At 35.2% G+C, this 20,701-nt stretch overlaps 2 protein-coding genes across 3 annotated transcripts; one reads left to right on the top strand and one right to left on the bottom strand.

The window, feature by feature from the left end:
- The first annotated feature begins 807 nt into the window (after positions 1–807).
- Positions 808–13,056, top strand: SULTR3;4 (sulfate transporter 3;4). 2 transcript variants are annotated; one of them, XM_006844281.4, is made up of 13 exons: positions 808–1,231; positions 1,551–1,599; positions 1,912–2,119; positions 4,432–4,603; positions 5,216–5,281; positions 5,364–5,477; positions 5,614–5,730; positions 8,321–8,447; positions 8,530–8,816; positions 9,560–9,750; positions 11,957–12,042; positions 12,480–12,556; positions 12,728–13,056. In XM_006844281.4, the coding sequence occupies exons 1-13, from the start codon at positions 899–901 to the stop codon at positions 12,869–12,871; spliced, it is 1,971 nt and encodes a 656-aa protein (XP_006844344.3). In that variant the 5' UTR covers positions 808–898; the 3' UTR covers positions 12,872–13,056. The 2 variants fall into 2 exon arrangements, with proteins under 2 accessions (XP_006844344.3, XP_088724211.1); XM_088868085.1 differs by lacking the exons at positions 8,321–8,447; positions 8,530–8,816; positions 9,560–9,750; ... (1 more) ...; positions 12,480–12,556; positions 12,728–13,056 and adding an exon at positions 6,560–6,691.
- Positions 13,057–13,447: 391 nt separating this feature from the next.
- On the bottom strand, positions 13,448–19,239 carry LOC105420648 (structural molecules protein). Its single transcript, XM_011625054.3, has 3 exons — positions 18,998–19,239; positions 15,328–15,554; positions 13,448–13,741 (listed from the first exon to the last, which is right to left on the bottom strand). Exons 1-3 carry the CDS (start codon positions 19,219–19,221, stop codon positions 13,734–13,736), a joined length of 459 nt encoding a protein of 152 aa, XP_011623356.1. The 5' UTR covers positions 19,222–19,239; the 3' UTR covers positions 13,448–13,733.
- Between the last annotated feature and the right edge of the window lie 1,462 nt (positions 19,240–20,701).

The raw sequence follows: 20,701 nt of genomic DNA, 5'->3' as shown, positions 1-20,701 counted from the left end.
TATGGGGGAGGTTTGCGCAAGGTTGCACTTTTAAACAATTAAAGTGAGGCACGCCTCCAAACTGTCATAAGATAAAATTTTGGTGTCGAAATTTTTAGGATGGTCCGAGGATTTATTGTTAATCTCTAATTATAAAATTTTAAATTTCAAAAATAGTTCAAATCAAGTAGATCTACAAATACATGAAAATCTTCAATATGGATGGTCTAGATAATGAGTTGGATGATTACTCTTTTTTGAGATTTAAACTCTTTTTTTTTTTTTTTTTTCATATCTATATATCTCGATATCTCAAACTTCAGACTAATTTTTTTGGATGGATTTTTGAAATGCACCTTAATTCGAGGATTTAAAATGTCACTCCATATAAACTTTTTCCATTATAATAAGGACTATTTTGGTGAAATATTTGAGTTTGATTGATTTTTTGAGATGGTCTACTATTTTAATGATATTATTCTACCATAAATTCCCAACCATGCTGTGGTCTAGCTTCTGAATCCACTTTCTCACTCTATAAATACCTCTCCTCCCCTCTATCTCTCTCCATATACAAAACCTCCACTTTCTTTTCGTTCTTTACACACGTCTCACTTTTCTCCCACTTCATTACTGCACTTCTTCCTCTCTCCTTCCATGGCCCCATCCTTCTTTACTGTATAACTCTTCTTTCTCTCTCTCTCTCTCTCTCACTTTCTATGAGATGCATGCATTTCACAAACTTTGCGGTCAATTTTGAACATCACTCCACTTAATATTCTCTCTATACTCTCTATAAATTGATGCTTCCTAGCCCTCCATCCCTGCAACTGACAGGTTTCCAACACTAAAGTATTTTCCTTCCCTTTGTTGGTTTTGAGGCCCCCTTTGTAATTTATTGCTGATTTTTCCAGTTTCAATGAGAAACGCAGTAGGAGTTGATAATTCTTTTCCTGAACCTGAAACCCCCTTCTCTGTTTCAGTGATTTTGCCTCCTCCATTAATGGACCTTCACAAGGTCCCAACCCCACCTTCCAAAACCACTTTTGAGGTACTCAAAATCCGGTTTTCCGATATATTCTTCCCTGAAAACCCATTGAAACAATTCAAAAACCAGAGTGTTTGTAGAAAGTGGGTTTTGGCCATTCAATATCTATTTCCCATTTTTCAATGGGGGCCCAATTATAGTTTGAAGCTTCTAAGGTCTGACATTGTATCAGGATTCACCATTGCCAGCTTGGCTATACCTCAGGTTCTTTTATTGCGTCATAACATTTTCTTTTTTTTTCCTTCTTTTTTTTTGGTTTTTTTTCTTTTTCTTTTCTTGAGGTGAAAGGAGAGCTTTAGCAAGTAGCAGAAAAAGGAATGAAAAGAAAAGAAAAGAACACAGGGCTTTGTAGATATTTGAAAAGAAAGAGATGTGGGGTTTGTAATTATCAGGAACAAAAAGAAGATATGGACTTTTTATGGTTGTAAAAAGAAAAATGAAAAGCAAAAGGGGTTTTGTGAATGGTTGTTGTATCGAAAAGGGGTTTTCTGGAATCTTATTCTGGTTTTTTGGGTTTTTGCAGGGTATCAGTTATGCAAAGCTGGCGAATTTGCCCCCAATTATTGGCCTATGTGAGCATTTTATTTTTTTATGCTTGTAATGTAGTTTTTTTTAGTGGATTTTGTTTTTTTATTCGAATTGTAATTGGTCGTATTAAGTTAAAATTATATAGGGAAGAGATCATGTCAGGGCCGATGGAACAGTGTACGCCCAACCCAACGGCTTACATTGAATTTGGACATATTAAAAAAAAAATTTCTCTCCAATATCTTATGCATGAGATAATCTCTATGTTGTCTCTTGATTAAGTTTCAATGTACCAGTTAATGCGATTTGTTCTTGTAGAATGATTAGAACATATTACTCGTCATTTTTTGCTGCAGACTCCAGTTTTGTACCACCATTGATTTATGCAGTGCTTGGGAGCTCCAAAGACCTGGCAGTGGGACCAGTTTCCATTGCATCTCTGGTTATGGGATCAATGCTTAGAGAGAAAATCTCTCCAACTCAAAACCCTATTCTCTATCTTCAGCTTGCTTTTACAGCTACCTTCTTTGCTGGTGTTTTCCAGGCTTCATTGGGTCTGTTAAGGTAAGACACACTCTCTCTCTCTAACACACACACTCTCTTTCTCTGTCTAACACACTCTCTTTCTCCCTCTCAACATGTGTGTTAATTTGGTGAAAAGGATAGTTGCACGTAGTTTCAAACTCACAAGTGTCTCAACTGGACTCGGGCCTGAGCCTGGCTAGCTTTGGTCCTTTCCTTGTCCTTCACTCTAAAGGGCCGAGTATGGGAGGCCCAAGGCCAGCCCTGACCGTATTAGGGTTGGGCTGGTCCGGGCCAAACATAAATAAAAAAAAATATCTAGGCCTTGCCATAGTCGTACATTTTTTTAAGGCCGGGTGAGTTGGCCCGGCCCACCTGGGCATTGCCGACCCTATCCAAAGTGATTGCGCAAGAAGGGACATACTGGACTATTGCTCACCGGAATATTTTGGCATGCTCCTTTGATATATTACGAAAGTATGTCATGCATCTGAGGATTATACAAAAATCATAATCCTCGAGGCAACCACCTTTCATGGCAGCAAACGGAGTGGGAACCCATTTGGATCTATCAAATGAGTATTCAGAAAGATGATTCATGTAGTCGATTTTAAATAATTGAAATAAGATTACGATGACGGTGACGGAGAAATGATTTGGGGTGTCTGTGATAGCATATTTCCCATTTGCTCTCTGGTATAAAACCCATCCTAAGGTACTTTTAGGACCCTAAATTTTGAGGATGTATTCTCTTAAACGAAACAATCAATTTCAATAGGGAAAAAAATAAAGGCACTCTTTGTGAGCGAAAAAATTTGCATTCTAAAATTGAATGTGGACCGTCCAATTTGTGGATAGGAAGACTAAAGGTTAAAAAATCTAAAAAACTGATTTTACTTATTTAAAATAAAGGAAATTTAGCAGAATACGTATGAGAGATGTGATCATCAATATTTTGCACATTTGCAACTTTGATGGGATTTTGAAATTAAATTAAACAATATGAGTGAAAAATACTGAATAGTTCAAATAACATTGGTATTTTGATCAATTTCCCTGAAAATAATGAGGCGGTGATTTTAAGGTGGGTAACAAAATTTTAGTTCCAAAAAATCTTCATAAAGTAGCTTTCACACCCAAGAGAGAGTAAGGGGAGAATGTGCTCATGCGAGATCATATTATATCACTAAATTTAAAAAAAGATATTACTTTTGGTACAAGGTGGGTTACCATAGGTAGGACTCACAATGGGCCGGGTAGCTCGGTCCAGCCCTGGAAACTACAACCTAGGCCACAAAATGTGGCCCGAGGACCAGGCCACCATGACTTGAGGTTTGGGTTGGCTATACATTTTTTTTCTTTTTTTCTTTTTTAAATTTTTTTTTTGTGCTCTATGCACATTGAGTGCAAGCCAGGCCAAGGCTGCCCAATGGCACTCGGGCTGGGCTTGGGCCAATGGCCCAAGCCCAGACTATTGCCTATCCTAATAGCCTCTGTAGGGTGCGAATGATCTCATTGTAATACTCTCTGTTCAAATCAAATCGTGACTGAAGAACCCCTTATCTGAGTAAACTTCGTACAATATTTTCATTACATAAACTCCATATAAGATCATCATTATTTAAGAAAAAAAAAAAAAAGTCACCAAATTTTTACAAGGCAAAAAAGAATTTACCTAATTAAGTGGTGTACCCTGCAGGTCTACCATTCCTCGAATGGATGGTTTAGTCTAGAAAGGGAATTGATTTCGTTCATTTTCTTTAAGTTCTAATTTTATTTTATTTTATTTTTTTGGGGTCTGAATTTATAAATGAAAAAATCCCACTAACTGTGTTTTTGGCGGGCTCTACAACGTAACGTGGTGGGGCCAAACCCCTAATAAGTGCTCTTTTTGCAATATTGAGAAATTTATCAAAATACCCATAATAAACAACTATATATATTTATCCACCTGCAACTATTCCAACTCGAGAACATGTAACTTTTATGGGTATTTCGAAACTAAATCAAAAGATAGGGGTAAGGTGTTAAATTATTCATTCTTTATAAGTAATTTGATAAACAAATTTCTCCAAACTAATTAGTAACATATTACATATTTTGATATATTTCCACATAAATTCCCTCCTTCGGCTTTGCAACACAAAATTATTCCATCCAGCATTCTAAAAATGTGACCAAGGGTAATATAGGCATCAACAAAAAAAAAGTGGGGGCTGAAGTTTTTATTTATTATTCATCACAAATTTTTATCCATATTGCTCATATTTTCTGAAGTTTAGAAATTATCCTCAAAATGAAAAAAAAAAAAAAAAAGGTGAAAAATAACATAGGGTAAACATGGGAAATTACAGGTTAGGTTTGATGGTGGATTTCTTATCTCGACCAACCTTGTTGGGGTTCATGGGCGGAGCGGCCATCATTGTCTCCCTTCAACAACTAAAAGGATTGCTTGGTATTGTTCACTTCACCAAGCAAATGGGAATTGTGCCTGTTTTAAATTCTGTTTTCAGCCATACATCTGAGGTTTGTATTTCATCCATCTCTCTTGAATGTTATCTCGAATGTTGCTATATTCGCTTTGGAATTTTTTTCGATTTGGTGGAAAAAATAAAACAATTCAGTATTTCGGATTCGAATAACTCGGGGGAAAATATTGGATTTTTTAAAATTTAATATAAATAAATTAGATATTTTTATATAAATATATAAGATATAATAAAAAAATTATAATAAAAATTTCAAAAAACCGAATCGGCCGGAAGCAGCAGCATCAGACTTCAATTTCTGAAGACCACCCATAAAGCAAAGTTGAAAAACTCTCTCTCTTTCTAGATTTATGTGGGGAGTTAGGCCTGCAAATATTAAGTTACTGTATCTCTGGAATGTGAATGGTCAAAATGTATTAAACTGTTTAAAGTTCACCTTATAAAGCCTTGTCAAGCAAATCCCATTTACACACAATCATACTGACAAATCTCTTATTAAAAAATATCATAAAGTTAACAAAAAAAAAATACAAAAGATGAAAGTTGGTAAAGGCAAATATCCTCTTTTTTTTTTTTTTGTTAAAATGTAATCTAATTATTGGTCTCTCTTCCCCCACTAACTGATGAAATTATTGATTCTGGTTTGTAGTGGGCATGGGAAACATCTCTCATGGGCTTCTGCTTTTTGGGATTACTTCTCGTAGCAAGGCACATTGTAAGTTCCCTGTTACTCTTTAAAACACACTCTCTCTCTCTCTCTCTCTCTCTCTCTCTCTCTAAATAATCTATTTTTGCAGAGCTCAAGGAAACCAAACCTGTTCTGGGTTTCAGCAGCAGCACCATTATTCTCTGTTATTCTTTCAACTTTGTTGGTCTACATATTCAAAGCTCAGCATCATGGGATCTCTATAGTAAGTGAAAAAATCCCACCCATAAAATTTAGAGGCTCACTTTATTATCAATTGCCTTTTATTTGCAATTTGACATAAAAATATGGTGTATCATGGATAGTGCAATCTGATTGTGTTTGCATAAAAATGTGAATAGATTGGACAACTTCAAGAAGGATTGAATCCACCTTCAACAAACCTTTTGTGTTTTCATGGTCCTTATCTAGGCCTTGCTATCAAAACTGGGATTGTGACTGGGATTTTATCTCTAACAGTAAGTACAAGACTCTCTCTCTCTCATTCATTGAAACTTTTGCAATCTCTAATGGAAAGGACTTGCTAAAATAAAATGTTTTTCATACTTTAGGGGCACCATAAAAAATATTGGAACTCTTTGTCATTTTAACGTTATCTTGATTTAATGTTTGGTTCGTGTGAAAATATTTTTTAAGAAATATTTTCACATGAAAAAATTCTTTCATATTGTTTAATGTGAGAATATTTTCACACCAATACTTTAACACCTCATCACATGAACACCTCATCACATGAGTGAATTTTTAATGTATTTTCATATGAACGAAACGCGCCCCTTAGGAGTTTTTTTTTTTTTTTTGTGGCCTGGTAAGAATGAGCCCTTTACCCATGATAAGAATAAAACTTAATACGTCATGTTGTAGTACCCTACCATGACCTCCTTGAGCCGATTCCCTCCCTTTAGGTATTATTTACTATTTAGAAAGAAGAGTTTTGGCTATTGGTTAAGGGCTAAGTGGAAAATCTACATATAATAAGAGAAGGACATTCTTCTTGGGGATTGCATTTCACATAGCATGGGTAAAGTTAATAATAAAGGGCAAGGATATTTATTATTAATTTAAATAAACTTAAATTGATTTTTTTCTGCTCTCCCTCTCTTCACTCCATTATGTTTATGTACTTCTTATATCCTCTCTCCTAATTTGATTTTATCTCTTACATAATCCATCCCTAATCGCACAAAGGACTCAAAGAAATTTTCAAAGCACCACCTAATAGGCACACATGCTCAAGTTTATTTAGTATATTATTAATTTTCTCTATCTCCTTCTCTTGTTTTGTAGGGTATTGAGAGAGATGTATCAAAAGGTCATAAGGCTGCATGCCAGATATATTAAAATGTAAAGAAACCTTGGGGGAGTCCTAATATTATTGTGAATTTCATATTGCTCCTTTAATATAGAACACTTCCTTATTTTACTTTTTTTCAATATTTTTTGGGTAATTCAGTGAAGAAGTTAGGCCTTTACCCATTTTTTCAAATAGTTGAGAAGTTAGTTTTTTAGAAGTATTAGTGGGGTGGTGTCAGCAAGAAGTATTAGTGGGGTGGTGTCAGCAAGAATGGCATAAGATTGAAAGCAAGATCAAGTAAAAAAAATTAATATTTTAACATGGATGTCATGTTGTGGAACCAGCCACCCAGATCACTTGTACCTAGATCCCATTCCCACTAAATCAAATCAAATCCTCACCTTAAAATATCATATTATTATTTTATATAGTTGGATATGAAAAATTTTAGGCTACTGATTCATCTCCTTTAGTCATGGATGTGTAGTGAGGATTCAATAATTTTTACGTAGTCTATAGTTATGGAGGTTTTAATTCACCTGTGTGTGCATTTAGGGTAGTTGGTATAATGGTTGGGGGCATATATGAATACTTGTACACCTAAAATAAACTTTTCTTTTAAGCGAAACGATTTCATGCTCATGCAGAAGTACACTGCCTATTTACTCCCTCAAGTAAAACCCCATCTAAGAGTATATTGGGCTCCAAATTTTGTGGATCTAACCCCTTCAATTCATAGACTAACCTCAACAAAAAGGATTTCTAAATCACACTCTCAATGCGGTTGAAAAAAAATAGTGTCTCAAGATGGAATAGAGACCCTCCAATTTTTTGGAGGGTGGGATCTAAGTTAGAGAACTCAAAATCCTAAGTTCTTTTTTGTATTAAAAATAATCCTCTAGTCATCCTTAGGTGGTTTTCAAAATTTCAAATCAGAAAAATCCTCCCAAGTAGTTCTTCTGTCTAAAGGAGTAAATATACAGTTTGTTCCAGTAGGACCATAGTATACATGCTCTTTACTTATTTGCAGATATAGTGTGTGATATTGCTCCTTTGGTGAAAAAACCTTTAAATTTGTTTTGTTTGCGGCAACATACGTGCTGCATCAAAAGTGATTTGGACCCAATCGATGTTATCAAATTCGCATCGCGAGGCCAAACTCTTCGGAAAATTTTGCCTAGACCGAAGGAAGCGAAGCTCCGGTGCATCTACTTATTACGCTTGCTTGAGGCCGCTAAGGCTTGGTTAAGCCTCTTCGTCCAAAGCACAAAACTGCCTTTTAAAAAGACAATTTTGTGCTTCGGCTTGTTTGGGTCTAACTTGATCTCTTTGGCTGAAGCAAGAAATTGTCTTCATTGTATTATTTTTTATTAATTTTAAAGTTTTTTACTTTTATAAATTTTATTATTTTAATATAAATATGTACTTTATTTATGTTATAAAAATTCAAAATTTTGAAGTCTTCCTCATAATTGGCCCAAGCATTGAATCGCTTCTTTTTTTTAGCCAAAACCAAATAAGGCTCCGATGCACATTTCCCATCATTTACACCTAAATCAAACATGAAATTTTTTATCTTTTTTAGGGTAAATAACATGAAGTTTTTTATCCCTAACATGAAAAACAGCTTTCACTAAAAGGAAAGCCACAGACTATGGAATGACACAGCAAGTTTGCCATTAGTGGTGTAAATGAGCTTATTACTGAATTATTTTGTTTTTTTTGTTTGACAATAATTTATTTGCCATTCATAGGAGGGAATTGCAGTTGGGAGGACCTTTGCTTCCCTGAAGAACTACCAGGTTGATGGGAACAAAGAGATGATGGCAATAGGATTCATGAACATGGCTGGTTCATGCGCTTCATGTTATGTCACCACAGGTCTCTCTCTCTCACCCTTATCACCATCAATCATTAATGTCGTTGATATTTAAATCTCTATGCACTAATTTTTTTTTTTCAGGCTCCTTTTCGCGGTCTGCTGTAAATTACAATGCCGGTTCAAAAACTGCAGTATCAAACATTGTGATGGCGGGAACAGTAATGGTGACACTGCTCTTCCTTATGCCACTGTTCCATTACACGCCGAACGCCATCCTTGGAGCCATAATAATAACAGCAGTGGTTGGTCTCATCGATCTTCGGGCCGCTTATGAAATATGGAAGGTGGACAGGTTGGATTTCTTTGCATGTCTAAGTGCCTTCTTTGGTGTTCTCTTCATCTCAGTTCAAATGGGCCTTGCCATTGCTGTAAGTATAGCCCTCTGTTCTTTACCTTTACAAAATGAGAAGATAATTAAGTTGGAAACATGCTATCTTTTTTGTTAAGGCCCAATTTAGGTACGAGTGGGTGAGGGAGAGAGAGTTCCCTTTGCCCATTGGGAAGTATGTTTTAGAGTTTAAAGATCAAAATAATAATAATAAATAAAAGTAAACAAAAAAGCACGTTTTAGAGTTCTTTGTCACCCAAAAATGTTAGGGGTTTTATCCGGTCATAATTCATTTCACAATCGGTTCAAATCAATTGGAATAGTTTTTGGGAGAAAAAAAAAAGGTGCAGTTTAAAATTATGAATTACATGAGTAATTGGTTCACCTTATTTAGCCATCAAAACAAGCAAATCTGATTTACCAAAATTAGTCATACATCGGATTTGATGGATTTTTAACCCAACTCAATTTTTATTTTGTATTAGACTGGCCAAGTCACAAGTCCAGTTGTCCAAATGGTTGGGACGCCTTATTTTAGTCTAGTCTTGATAACGGCATTAAAAACCCGAGTAACCTACCCAAAAAGTATTTTATGGGCAAGATTAAAAATAAATCATTTTACCAATGTTGCCAGAAGTATAATTCTCGAGGCAATAAGCAATGATCATCCTTAAATCCCAGAAAAGAAACCTTTGCTTTTGGTATTTTATTTTACCTAAAAATTTAGGTGCAATTTAACTGAAAAGAAGGAAAGAGTCATGAAATTTTCCCTTGAATTTGCAGGTTGGGATATCTATATTCAAGATTTTACTTCATGTGACAAGGCCGAACACTGTTATTTTGGGTAATATTCCTGCTACCAATGTATTCAGGGATATTGGACACTACAAGGAAGCATCAAGAATCCCCTCTTTCCTCATTTTGGGAATCCAGTCTCCCATTTACTTTGCAAATGCTACTTATTTACAAGAAAGGTTGGTTTTGCTTTCAATAATCAATAGTAAGATATAAAATATTAAGATTGAAAAGAAATTGTTCAATTATCAAATTGCCAGATCTAAGTATTTAAAAACTCAAATTTAAATTTTGATTATGAAAATACTCATACGGTGATTCTAAACCAGATTCCAAAATTTGATATTGATAAAGAAAGGTATACAAGTTGACTATTTACTTTTGGTAAAAGTGGTCACAATTATTCTTGTTTGTTAAGCTATCCAATTAACATCTAATGCCTAAGAATAATTGCGATTTTTTTGTAAAAAAAGATATATAGACTCATTTGATATCGACAAAGAAAATTATGCAAAGAGACTATTTACTTTTGTTAATCATTCTTGTCTGTCAGATTTCACATTTGTCAGATTTCAAAGATGTGAAATCGGATAGCTGTAAGAGTGTCACTGACAAAGTTCAAAAAAGATTGTCGCATTTGACTTTCTTGTAAAAAAAGATAAATAGTCTCATTTGATATCCACAAAGAAAGTTATACAAAGAAACTATTTACTTTTCGTAAAAGTAGTCATAATCATTTTTATCTGTCAGATTTCACATTTGTCAGATTTCAAAGATGTGAATCGGATAGTTGTAAGAGTGTCACTGACAAAGTTCAAAAAAGATTGTCGCAGCACACCCTAAGCTTTCCAATTTAACATCCAATGCTTACAAATTTAACATCCAATGCTTACAAATATAACATCCAATGCTTACAAAATAGTTGTGACCTCATTGTAAAAAAGACATAGTCTCCATAAAAATTGGGTATATTGCCACATATTAACACGAATGGTGGGTCCTTTCATATAAAAATTGATTTAAAATTGGATTTCTCTAACACCATAAAACAATTTAGACACGGTTTGTATGAGTCCTAGGGATTCATGTGTAGAAATAAGTTCCCTCTTAAAAATTTATTTTTGAGATGGATTTTAGTCCTAATTTTTAAGGGTGTGGTTTGTATAAATTTGCAAACTTAAACAATCAAAGTATAGTGCACCTTTAAACCATCATAAGATGCTCGAAAATGTATTTTTATCTCAAATTATTAAATTTTGAACTCTAAAAATAGTTCAAAATCAAGCATATTTGTAATTACATGAAAACTTAAAAAATGTAAGGTCCAGATAATATGTTGCAAGATGCATTATTTTTGGGACTTTATCTTCTTTTTTCTGTATTCATGCATCGCAATGTTGAAATGATCAATTAGATAGTTTTCTAATGTCAAACTAACCTTTTTCGATGAATTTTTGAAGTGCACCTTAATTCTATAGTATCAATTATCAACCTTTTATAAAAAATTTACAATTTTAGAAATGCATCAGTAGCTTGGAGATCACAAATATGTAAAAATAAATAAAAATTTTAAAACTAAAAATGATAATTTATGAAGAAAACTTTAGACCATCAGTTTTAACTTCTTCTTTTTTCTTTTTTTGAGACCACCCATTTGCATCTATCCAAGATGGATGTTTTATGCCTCAAAGCGACGCAAATGTAGGATGCGTCCCCCGACACAGAACTTTCCAAACAATTTATATCACAATATTTTATTTTTCCAGATATTATTTCTCGTACCTTATGCCACTTATTGACATAAAAAATATTGCCTCTTTTCATAAAGTTAATTGAAATTATATTCTTTTCTCGAGCGCGTGTACTATGCTGCTACGGGAGCAAAGTGTACATCTACTCTCTCGGTCAGAAAACCTACTTGTGGATTTTTTTCAATTTGAAATTTAAATTTTGAGTTTATTGATGCTTAGACCTTGCCGAAAATTGGACGGTCTCTATTCAATCTCACATAATTTTCTTCAAGTGCATAGAGGGTGCAATTAGAAAGTTTCTTTTAGTGAGGTTGGTTTATGAGGAAGTGGCTACATCCCCAAAATTCCAGTTCTAAAACTAATCTTGTATGGAGTCTTAGGAGTAAACAGACAGTGTAGTCCAGCATAAGCATAAAATTTATGGCCCTCTCTATTGCTAATTATTCCTCTTATGATTTTCATTAACATAAGTGTTCTGCAAACTGATTGTATAACGTAATAAAGAATTTGTGAATTTAACCAAAAAACAGATGTTTATAAAAAATAAGTAATTTAAATTTCCCACTAGTCATTTACAAAAGTTAGTTTATCTTCCATTGTTTTCTTAATATTGGGATAATTTGAAAATTGGCAGGATCAACAGATGGATAGAAGAAGAGGAAGATAGAATTAAAAACAGTAGGGACCTCACCCTCAAATGTGTCATATTAGATATGACAGGTAAATATCAATTATTGTTTTTGTCGCATTAATTTATGAGTTATGTTCGAATACTCACATTATGAAGTAATTTATTATTATACTCAACGAAATTATGACATATATATACCTTGTTTTGTATATAGAATTTCTTTTTAGTAAAATGTATTTAATGTGACATCACTAATGTCGCACTCCATGTGAATGAAATAACATATCTCTAAATAACCAAAAGTCTCTTTATTAGTACAAAACATTTATTAGTACAAAACAAGGACATATAAAAGTTCAAAATTGTTGAATATAATGATAAATTATTTCATAGTGTGCGCACCTTAACATAACCCTTTATAGTTAACATAACCCCTTATTTATTTGTTTATTCTTATAATTACATGAAAATTAATGTGAGGTAATTCCCTTCCTTATAAGAAGATTTTAACTGGTGGATTTTGCAGCCGTTACCGCAATCGACACCAGCGGTATCAATTTTCTTGCTGAGCTCAAGAAAACATTGCACAAAAAATCGCTTCAGGTGATCTCTTTCTCTCTCTCTTTCTGCACAGAAAAAGAATACAAATTCTCTCTCTACAAACACACCCAATACAAATTCTCTCTCTCTACAGACAGACAAAAAGAGTACTCTCTCTCTCTCACTCTGGATGATGTGGGTAACATTATTTTCCTGTGTTTCATTGTCTTACAGCTTGTGCTGGCCAACCCAGTAGGAGATGTGATGGTGAAGCTCCAATGTTCCCCAGCAATGGACGCATTTCAGTCGGATTCTTTGTATCTAACGGTGGCCGAGGCCGTTTTGGCCATCTCTTCCAACTTCAAGGATTACCCATAATAATCTGTCGGCAGGGGCGGCGGCGGGCTTTTTCGAACATATCTCTCTCCCTACCGTCAGACATTAGGCAAACATAACGAGCTCGGATGCCGCCTTTTATATGGTTTTTTTTTGTAACGACAAAAATGTATGTTGCTTAGACAAATTTGAGAAATACAAAAACCCATTGCGAGTCATTTTTCAAAGAGATGTACCAGCAACAGATGAGTACAAGCAAAAATCAACGGTGATTTCGCCTACCTTCATCACTGTACAAAGTTCATCATGCGGTCACAATTACCTCGTAGTATTTTTTTTTTTTTTTTTTTCTACAAATCGAAATAACCTGAAATTTTAAACGTGTATTCATCAAAAATAAAAAAATCTTCGAAAATTATAAAAAAAATATTTAACATAAAAAAATTAACTAAAATACCCTTAAAAAATTTTGAGAGTATTTTAATCTATTTTTTATGAATAAATTTTTTTATATTTTTATTAAATGCATCTCAATAAGATGTACATACCCGCAAAAAAAAAATTTATATTTTTGTTACGTGTGAGAGAGAGAGAGAGCATCATAACCGCAAAAAAACATTTTAAAGCGTGAGTGAGATAGACCATCATAACAGCAAAATCATTTCAATCATTCTCCAATCACTGGAGTAAATGATCTACAGAGGCTTCAGGCCATTCATTCGATAGAAAAGAATGGTATAGCATTAATCAAGATGGCAAATAGCGATTCACCATGGAAACCGGCTTCAAAGAACTTCACCGAGAAAGTAACTCAACCTGAACTGGCCTCTGAGACTAAGATTCTAAGAAATGATCCCCACACACTGATCAACTCCAGCCATTGGCATGCTTTGCTGAAAAAACATCACACATCTGCACCCAAAACACACTGATTTTCAGATTTAAAATCTTCATATGAAACGCAACAGATAATGCTAATAGAACAACATAAATTAGAACATGGCCGGATCTATCTCTCTCTCTCTCTCTCTCGGGATAAAAAAGTATTGACATGAGTAACATGAATGCAAAATTCGTGATTGGGCAAGTGGAACCCTATTTCTAGTTGATATCTGTTAGAATCAGACTTCAGGTTAAACAAAACAATGACTATTTTTAAGCCCATGTCTGAAACCCAAGTATATGTCCATGCAAAAAAACATATATTCCATCTTCTCTGGATGGACAAAAAAACACCGAAATAATGAGTTTATGCGACTTTAGGTTCTTAGGGTCTATAATTCGACAGTGGGAGAAGCCGTGCCTAGTGGCAACCGAAGAGGGGACTCTCTCTCTATCTGTCATTTGATAGATCAGATAAAAGAGTGTCATATGGCGAAAGGAGCTACCTATGTAGAAATTTCAATATATAAGCTTTGGGTGAAGAATTTCAGTATATAAACTTTTCTTTTGCCTTTCTAGGCTTTTGTATAGGGCACCTTTCTGTGGGTAGCCTATTTTTTTGGGCAGAACCCATTTGTGGGTATCCAGTCCCCTCCTTACTTTCCTTTTGTACTCACTTTTAGTTTAATAGAGAGTTAAAGAGTCCTCCTTTTTGAGGTGCCATGTGGCTTTCCAGTCCCCCTCCTTACTTTCCTTTTGGGACTGGTTTGAAGTGAGTACAAAAGGAACAGACCATTACTTTCCTTCTGTACTCACTTTGAACTCGTTAAAGAGTCCTTGCATGAAACTTATTAAAAGAGTCCTTGCCTTTTGAAGCTCTCTACTTCATCTGAACAATAATCCCCAACCTATGAACCTAACAACTTTGATCCCAACCAACATTAGCACAAAAAGATTTCAGGATTGCCGCCATCAAAGTAACAACTAAACCACTTTTACTATCCAGATGATTCTACAAGTTGGCCCTTGTTTCCAGAGAAAACCAACATGGCACTAGGATTGACCTTTGCTGGACAAATACAAAGTACGCTTCTCAGTGAAGAGGACATAAATGGTGAATCCCACTTTTTGTCTTTTCAAAAATGAATGGAGGATCATAATTCCTCTCAAAAAAATCCATCATCTCATCAAATGGTAATGACGCGAGTGGGGCTTTGAGTGCACCATACCCCATTGGATTCTCTAGAAAATCTCATTTCTTATCAAAAGAATTACGCTTCTCTCAATGAACCCCAAACTGATTGAAAACCCAAAACTGACCTTGTTCTTCCTCCAACCGAACAAAATGGCATGAAGTGTTCAAGCATATGCATTAATCGTTCCAAGTTTCGAAACACTTAATCTGTATGTCTATATTGGGAAGAATGATTTTCTTTAGCAATATCACTAACCATTTTCGCTGGGGATCCCCATACTTCATGAACCATTTCGACCGGGGATCCCCTTAGATATGTTTGGGATTCGTGATGGTTATGGGCAGGGGAGAGAGAGAGAGAGAGAGAGAGAGAGAGAGAGAGAGAGCATATAATAATCAAAAGAGGAAAGGTTTTACTTACTTGAGCGCAGTCGTGTGATGGGAATTTCCCGCAACTCACGTCTAATACACAGCCACTCCCCAAGCAAGGCCATCACCGCTAAACCAGTTCCATTAACAACCCACCATGTAAGAGAAGAAGGCCAGCCCCCATATATGATAGATATAAAGAGATGGATAATGAAGAGGGTGGCTGAAAAATCTAGGCATTTCTTAGCCCTCTCAATCAATAGAAGCATATAACCAGCTCTGTTCAAGAAGCAGTAAAATAAAGAGGTTACTATACTACAAAACATTGTCCAAGTAATCAACGAGTCAACTATCAGTGGAACAAAGTTGTCATAATTATAAATAAAAAAAAAATTACATTATTTTGTTTTAAGTTTGGAACCATTGGCATTCACGCATACACATGTATATGTCTATCCATCTACCCATAATAACCAAGACTAGACCAAACCAGTGGCCCGACAGGTTGGATTGCGACTGGTGCCTTGGCCAATCTAGTCAAAGTAAAAAAAAAAAGTATAATAAAAAACCAGTCAAAACCGTTGTTTGGCTAGTTTTGACCAGTTAGACCAGCCGATTATTTTATGCGGCTCGACCATCTAAATGAAGTTGGGAAATTTTTTTAATATATTTTATGCTTTTAAACTATTATATCCCTTCTTTCTTTCTTTTTCTTTTTTTTGAAATCCAGTCTAACCGGTTTGTGTAGTGATTGGACAAATTTTGACTAGACCAAACTCTTAACCGGTTCAATGGGTAGTTGTATGTCTGCACATACATACAAATATCAAGTGAAAACATTCACATGCACAGTTTGAGAACAAAGATCTTGTGGTTATGTGTATATAAACAGAGAAGATTCCAAAGTCAAGTACAAACTGTACATTACAAAAGATAAGACATGTCACTCCATGAAGATTTTTTTTTTGTACACAATGAAACTTTAATTGTAGTAAGAAACAAGCACATGCATCTGACAGGAGTACCAAGAGAGATAAAAAGATCACATCCTCAAAGGCTGCACGGTGACATGGCACATCATCATCAGCAAGTGTGTTCCATTTCTCCCCCTTAATTCAATGTTAACTGTATTAAAAAAAAAAAGAAGGCATACACAATTGCAAATGTACCTATTCCTGCCCAAGGTGTGGCATAGACATACACACCAAGAAAAGGATGGCAACAGAAGCCGAGGTAGCAGAAATCACCCCAAATAAGTATAAGACAATAGCCCACATTGCCCTCTCAAGCCTAAAGCATATAAGGCGATGATACACTGTTTCTTCATCTTCATGACAACATAATGCACATATCCGGATGCACCATATCTTTTTTTTGTAGGTGATTCACCATTAATATTGTCAAGATATGACATATGAGAAACTAATGGGCCTAACTCATGCCTGCCTTCCTCAATAGCCTTGAAAGCAGCCCCAAAAGCAATCAAAACAAATTCAACAGATAAGAGGGTGACAACGCAAAAGAAGGTTCGATTGGAAGAAAATGGCTAATGACCCACATTCCTTAGAAACACAAATCTCAAATAGAGGATAAAATAAAAACAGATCAGAGAAGTGGAGGATTTCTAGTTTTGCAGTAGAATGTGTAGGGGACAAAACTTGAAGCCACTACAACATGAGCATTCATGTTGATTTCATTATATTGTGAGAACAATCTCTCAAGAAATTTACAAATAATAAGCCTCTAATGTAAATTAGGGACTTAAACCTTCAGTCCCTCAAGGCTTGTTTTCTTTTTGATAAGTACAAGGGCCCTTACCATGTTACACTTACGTAGAAACCCAAAATACTCCTAGAACTTCAATCATTCATACCTTGGACTCTTAAGACGTGATCAGACATGGGAACCCTGCCCATACATAAAGATGGACATACATGTTTTTTAAAAAAAATTCTATAAGAAATGAGAGACAAAAATAAATATAACTCATGTGTCAACCTACAGAAAGAAGGTGATCCCATATTTGGTGATATTCAAGTAATCCACAAAATATTAGTTTTTAATTATCAGAAGATAGCAGTGTTATTGGAAGAGCTTCATCCATGATCAAGCCCCAGATTTCTTATTATTGAAATCTTTGACTTCCTTTGTCAGTAAGGTTATCATTGTCCCTGTTCCCTTTCACTTATCTTAACATGGTATCAAAGTGTTATCTCTATTATTTTGCATTCTCAAGAAGTTCCAAAGCATTATTCATTGTGGACAATATAATTTCAGAGGTATTGTTGCACAATATGTATAAGGACATGATTGAGAAGCAAATTACAGCAGCTCCAAATATTGATTGAAGCTTTGCCTCAATCTACCATTAACTAAATTTGTAAACTTATATTCTGTGATAGGCTAACAGAATGAACTGGCAAACTATTTTCTATAAGTCAAAACCGATGCTCTGACTCCTAAAAGGATACAGTTAAGTTCTCTAGAGCCAATTGGAAGCAATTAATCGACACAGTACCAATAAATCATAAAGTGTGCGCATAGTGTGCTCCCGCAGGAGTAGGTTCTACATCTACTCCCTCGGCACTACCCACCATTCATTAAACAGAACTGCAGAGAGCATCCCAATGAGAAAAGGGAAACTGGGGCAGCCGGTTCCCTTGTTTGACAGTAACAATAATAAAATATTATCCAGAATATGTACTGATTTTAGATAGAACAGTCTCATCCAAGAAAGTTACCTGCCATCCAAACAGACCCTTAGCTTTTTAACGAAATGGGTGGTTTTCAAGTGAACCTGTAAAAGAAAGTGATAAGAACCAAAGGACTGTCAAAATTACACTCTTTTTGTTACAGAGAAGTATTTTGTAAAGCCTCGGCTTTATACGCCTGTATCCATATCCTTCAAGTCGATCATCTCCACCTCAATAATCATGGATATAAAAAATCTATGGATTTCAAGCCTTAAAAATGGCACACTGCCCATGTAAACTATTCACAAATCCTCAAGATTGACACCATTTTTTGAGATTCAAATCCCTCATACAAAGGAATTTTCAGGCCATATGAAGGTTTACGGTGACAAAACCAGGTTGTCCTGCAGTTATTGAGATTCAGCTTTACCAAATTCCATAAAGCCGCAGCCTTACCAAAACCCCATGCTTTTGCTAGCATTAGATTTGGGTCAACACTTAACAGGGTTCCAAACAATGTCGTAAGATAGATATTGGTCAAAATTCTTGTGTAAACTCCAAAAGCAGTTCAACTACCCAGCTCATCTCTGAACTATGTAGTCCTGTGGTTCGCACAGAGACAAGTTGTATTTATAATTCAGATAAATTTTTGCCAAAATTGAATGCAATATATCATACTACACATTGGATGACCAGTAAAAACCAACTATACTTAACCAACTACAAAGCTGGCCAACAAATCTTGTTGCAATACATTTCTAAGGATGATTTACAACAAAACATGTATGTCTTATACTACATGGCAATACCAACAATACAAATAAATCACAAAAACAACCCATTTTGTAATACTGATCATGTCAACTGCTAATCAACGCTCAAATCTACCAAAAAAGCAATCTACATATCAGAAATTAGAAAATACTCAGCATTCATCATTATTGATAACAATAATAATAACAGAAACTATTAACAGACAGAGAATTCAACCACCAAAAGGTAGGCAGAAAAGAAATGCAATGCCGTTACCCAGAGAACGCGCTCATGAGAAACGATGCAATAACGCACCAACCGGTCACAGTTGAAGCATTAAGTGCAGAATAATCGAAGAAGTAAACAAGGGTAAGGCGAGGCACTCTTGCCCCAACAAGAACCCATATGAAGAACCCAAGAGTCATATAGTAAAGGCATTGAAGACACACAATTTGGGCAACAATAAGCCAAGGGTCCCAAACTACTGCCCCATAGAACATGACTCTAACCCTTCGACTAAGCCCCCCGAAAATAAATCCTAGAAAATCGCCTGAAGCTTTCCAAGGCCTGGATTTCTTCAACCTTAGCCCAAAATACAAATCCCACCACACCTTGAAAAGGTGGGGGACATAGAAACCACAAAGGAACCCAATTTCTGCAAATTTCAGGAAAAAGAAACCCCAAATTTGCAACTTCAGATATTCAATAGGAAAAGATAAAAACCCGGTTTCTGCGAATTCAGATACGTCGAATCCAATCACCAGTTAATGAATTCACCCCCCAAATTTCCATAATCAAAACCAACGAAAACCCATATCAGAATCGAAGTAATTCAGATGACCAAGACAAACATTTCTTCCAGAAATCGGGAGACACACGCCAATAAAATCCATTTCTGAACGGTTTTCCACCATGCAAAAGAAAGCTTTTTCTCCAAGAACACACCAGAAAGAATTCACGAACGAGATTTTACAAAGAAAATCAAGAAGAAGAAAGCCCAAGCTATGGTAAAGTTGAGGATCTAGTGAAACATTACCAGTTTAGGGCATAGAAAATCTCCAATTCAGATCCTAAGAGCCAGCACTTTTATTGAGCCTTTAACACGAATTCGATTGCTCGCTAAAATATGCCGTACAAATCCTCCTTTTTGGGCCGTGGTAAATTCCCATTCTGTTTCGGGTCGGGTTCGGTCTGTACTGACCCAAAGAAGTAGACGCGACTCAAAAATTAAAATTTATGTGTTTAACTATATTTAAATATATTTCATATATTGTGATCCAAAATATATTACCAGACCTGGACCGGCATAGTGTCTGGGTCCAATATTTCAACTTGAACGCGATCAGCTGGATTCAACTTTTGGACCGATACCTGGACCCGAATTGAGTCTATCCCTTGGGTCTTGAGACGCGTCTGCATCCATTGCCACTCCTATTTAGGGACAGTCGGATCTTAGAAAGGGGTTGTATATTATAAGACTATTTATCTTTGAAATAAGGAGGTGACAATTAATCCTAAGCATCAAAGATCAAATTAGACGATCACACATAATTTACTATTTTTTAACTTTGAGCTTGATAAATGAAACCTTTTCAGTTATCCAATTAAATTTATTAGACAAAAGTAATTGTCACCTTGTTCAAAAGTTAAACGGCCTTATCATATACATTTACGATTAAAAATCAATGATCCTGATCGAGAATCGGATTGATCCAACAAACAATCAATTGTGGAATCGAGATTTGGTTTAATTGGATAGAAATTGCATAGAGCCGTTTATGTTAGTGGAAGTGGGGATCCATATTAACAAGCCAGGATATTATTCTTTTATTTTTTAATATATTTAGGCCCCCAAAAATAAATGATCTAGATAAGAAATTACCTATCCAAATCGGTACAGTAAAGTGAGGATCCAATATCTAATTCTGATTTTTTAAATGTTCAATAAAAGTAATCCAAAAATAGTTATTGTGAGAAAAA

Source organism: Amborella trichopoda, chromosome 5 (assembly GCF_054954075.1).
Source record: "Amborella trichopoda isolate Santa Cruz 75 chromosome 5, AtrichopodaSantaCruz75HAP2 v2.0, whole genome shotgun sequence".
NCBI classification, from domain to species: domain Eukaryota; kingdom Viridiplantae; phylum Streptophyta; class Magnoliopsida; order Amborellales; family Amborellaceae; genus Amborella; species Amborella trichopoda.
The sequence above is the reverse complement of the archived record's forward strand: the minus strand, read 5'-3'. Positions and strand labels throughout refer to the sequence as shown.